This window comes from Halyomorpha halys, unplaced genomic scaffold (assembly GCF_000696795.3).
Source record: "Halyomorpha halys isolate HHAL.00 unplaced genomic scaffold, Hhal_1.1 Scaffold397.1, whole genome shotgun sequence".
Taxonomy (NCBI): Eukaryota; Metazoa; Arthropoda; class Insecta; order Hemiptera; family Pentatomidae; genus Halyomorpha; species Halyomorpha halys.
Window position 1 is genome coordinate 945165 of NW_027115275.1, and position 4195 is coordinate 949359.

Below are 4195 nucleotides of genomic sequence, written 5' to 3' on the forward strand. Positions count from 1 at the left end.
AGGGGGGAGGAGTGGGGGCGGTACCTACCCCCCCTCCCTCCTCTCTGATGCAGTCCGATGCACATTTGCAACGAGTGCGCTTAGTGTCGTCCACAGCTGCCATAGAGCCGTGCGTGCTTGTGTCCGCTTCTCTCCACACCGTCAAAGTGTTCTCCTCAACTATATATGGCACTAGCTCCCTTGGATTTTATCCAGCCCCACAATACTACGGTAAATAATTATAAATTATTTACTTATGTTTATATATGATTGGACTTCGTGAATTATTTTGTGCTAGTCAAACAAAAAATGAACAAATAAAGTTTTAAAAATATAATTTTTTATAGAAATTTTTTTTGCATTCAAGGATTAATTTTGGCTGATTTTTTTTTACTTCAAAAATTCAAATTTAACATTTTAAAACTATCAAACATTTATTTTTTTTGTTAATACATTTTATATTTTTAAAGTGTTTAATGATATTGTTGATAAACAAAATAATGACAAAATTACAGTATCTTTACTTATGGCATAAAATGATTATATAAAGTAATTCTTTTTTTTTTAATTTTGTTAATGAACGTGATATTTTTATGGTTGTGATAAAAGTGTTCTTATGATAATACAGACGAATAAAAAAAAATAATAATGGTATCATCACTTATAAATAATATAAAATATATAATACAATTTTTTCTCTCAAATTTTAATCTTTCAATTAATTTTCTTATTTTGTTTTGTTCTTATTAAATTAATAATAATGATGTAATAGTGGCAGAATTAAAATTTGTAATTTGTAAAATAATATTATGTTTATTTTTTTTGTTTATAAAATTTCTAATTTTAATCTTTAAAAAAAAGAAAAAAAAACATTGGCATGAAATATGTATTTATTTAATTATCTAATTATATTATATAAGTTTCCCACAATGCATTTTATTTGCGGTATTAATGTGTTTTTTTTATTCTCTTTTTATTTATTTTCTTATAATTTATCTTTTTCTTGCATATCTTTTATTTATTCTCTAATTTTTTTTTTCTCTTATCGGGAAGTAAGACGTACTACGAGTATTTTTGTGATGAAACTTAATAACAGTACCGTTACGATTTATTAGATAATGTTTTCTAATCGTATTTGAATGAATGAAATTTATTATCCGTTAAAATTTTTACATTAAAAACTTCTAAAATTTTTATATTGAAGTCATTTTAAGAAAAAATAAATAAACAGTAATTTCCATGTTGAAAAACGTACAATAAACCTTAATAAAACAATAAATTAAACTAAAAAGATTCTATCCGTATTCGTTTGTATATAATAATTTAAATTATCTTTAATTATTTAGTGAGGTGATTTCATTATATTAATAAAACTGAAACATTTCCCGAATCAATTTATTTCAAATTATTTGTTGTATTATTTTATTAGTTTTGTCAATGACTAAAAATTTATGTGAAAATTTACTATTTCGAAAATCAATTGGTTAGTATTATGCATCAATAGTAGAGTATAGCGTTTGCATTAAATTATTTTTTGTTTTTTTACTCAGTTTTTTCTTCATTTACATATGATATAATACGAATATGATATGAATGTCTAATTTATAAGATAAAAATGAATCTTTTTTCAATTATAAATAAATAAAACTATTAAAGACGGACACGCAACGAACCGGGCCGATGCACATATTCACTACCGCGTTGGTTGGGTTAGTCTCGCCGGGTTGGCTTGACGCCTTCCGTCTTAACCGAGATCAGTGATACCCGCTTTGTATATATTTCGTGTAATTTACTTTAAATATTCCAATTTCGTTTCTATTCTATATGTAAAATTTTATTAATTACACCATCACTGTTAGTAGGGTTTGTTTTTGTAATTAATTGGTGTTTTGTAAAGTAATTTTAAGAGAAAAGAAAACATTAATAAAAATCCGTGGATTCTATTTACAAATATAATTCATACTATACTTGCAGATACAAAAAATTGTTATTGAATAATTTTCATATTCACTAACAATATTAATTATAATTTTAATATTCTATTTTGGAATTCAAATTTTATATCCCTAATTCGTCTGTGTGTCCAAATATATTCACTATTTAGTAAATTATTATGTTTTTTTTGGTCTCATAGTTATAGCAAATTTATATTTCGGTTTTATTGAATTGGTTTTGTTGTTCCTTGAATGAAATAAAATTTAACAATATTTTGCTGATTTATTTTTATAACTTAAAACAGTATCGCATCTATAATGCAATTCTAACATAACTAAAAAATCTAACCTTTCAGAAAATGTTTTTCAAATCATTTATCAAACCTATATTTTTCCATGGAAAACGTAAAAAAAAAAAAAAAAAAATCAAATACATCAGTATGAAAGAACGGCATATTGTTTGATTGAATAGCAAGAAAACTAAGTTTTAGTATAAAACGAAATTTTAACTAAAAAAGTCATATTTTTGACTTAGTATTGCATTAAGGATGCCATATAATAAATTCATGTGAAGTAGATATTTTACTTGTATAATCTGTACTAATATAATAATATAATTTTACTTGTACTGTAGACGGGGTGTATAGTGAACTATTTAACAGTAAAAATTAGCTATTGAAGCTATTATTTTGTACTTGAGCTATTTTATTGATATGTCTTTATCATTAAGTAAAGTAAAGATAAATTAACTAAACATATATAATAAAAAATAATGTTGTGAAAACCGTCTTTAATTCTCATAGCCTAACACTTTTATAAATATCGCATTAATTCATATTGGTATCAATAGTTAATTTAAATAAAAATTATGTATGTATACAAAAAAATACATATATTAAAGGTATTTTATAATGATGAAGGTTCGATTCCTCTTTCATGATTAATGTTATAATAAAGTTTTTTATTCCTAAAATAACAGGAATATATCTTATTTTCTATTTTATTGGGTTGATTTGTGTTATTGGATTGATGTATGTTTCGTTTCATTTTTATTTAATTATTTATCTTATTATAGTAATTACAAGTAAAACAATCTTGTAAATACTACCATTCTTCTTGGCACTTGGAACGCTATGTTATTGTTTACTTTGCCGGCAAATGTAACGACAGTAGATAAACTCATCACTATAAAATCCCGATAGCTGATTCATAGTCGTTTAACTGTTCATTTTATTACAATTGCTTTATCTCTATTCGTCGTTTAAAAATAGTTTCCGTAATGTCTTTTGGAACTTGGAGGCTGCAAACCGATTCCTGAAAATTACTCGGCGAAATTCTGAACATCCACATTTCCTACTTAAATCATAAACAGTTTCCACTAATTTTTTATTTTAATTATGATGTATACTTTATTGAGTATCATTGGCGTAATTATTTTACAGATTCTTTCTTACTAAATACGTTCAATACTTACTTTCAATAATATTATAAAAAGGTAAATATTTCTTTTAACTTTATTTTAGCTTTTGGTCATTTACGAATATTAATTTGTGATTAGTATATGTTGTGATAATAATAATTTTAATCGATAAATTATAGATATCATTTAATATTTTCATTTAATATTTTATCGAATTAGAATATATAACATAACCTCCTAAGACTAACTACTAAAAATAAAGAAAACATTCTTCTCACAAAATTATGATAATTTTATGTTAAAAACTTAAAACGTTTTTAGTATTTTCAACCAAACTTAATTTTGATATTGTTGAATCCAATGCATTATTGTATTCTTAACTATCTAATTTAAAGAAACTATGAAGATTGGTATATGAGATACCATTGAATGCAAAAAGAAAATCTATTAAACTTTTTGTATTTACGTAGTACCATCTGTTTCAGTTCAAATAATTTTCCTTGGTAATATTCAAAGCATGAAAAACTTCAAAGATATGATTACACTCTTGGGGTGTGTTTATATCATTTTGTCAGGACTATGTTTTGGCTTAAGAAAAAGTTTAAACTAAAAGAGAATATATTTTTTCTTATTTTATCTACAAAAAAGGTTGTTTTTTTCTTTGTGAAAAATGACTAAGCTAATGCCAATAGCAAGTTGTTGGCTAATTCGAAACAATGTGGGAATATTATAGTTATAAAAAGTTTAAAAAAAAAAATCAAAAATTATGATTAAAACCTTGGAACTGGAATTAATTTTTTTTTTTTAAAGAATTAAAGTTTATTTAAAAGAATTCTTTGGAAATTGTTAAGAAGTAATAAAT

The 4195-nt window shown here is 24.0% G+C and overlaps 1 protein-coding gene across 10 annotated transcripts in view; it reads left to right on the forward strand.

Moving 5' to 3' along the window:
- The window catches only part of Eip93F (Ecdysone-induced protein 93F), a 476497-nt gene that overhangs the window by 306252 nt on the left and 166050 nt on the right, over window positions 1–4195 (forward strand). For 3 of the 10 annotated variants that reach the window (XM_067052365.1, XM_067052366.1, XM_067052367.1), the window contains exon 1: window positions 24–210. The exons of 4 other annotated variants lie outside the window; for them this stretch is intronic. In XM_067052365.1, the coding sequence (XP_066908466.1) occupies window positions 48–210 (163 nt within the window). In that variant the 5' untranslated portion in view covers window positions 24–47. Of the gene's footprint in view, window positions 1–23; window positions 211–4195 lie in introns of those variants that run through there. 3 more of the 10 variants (XM_014422967.3, XM_067052371.1, XM_024361289.2) reach the window with 3 other exon arrangements.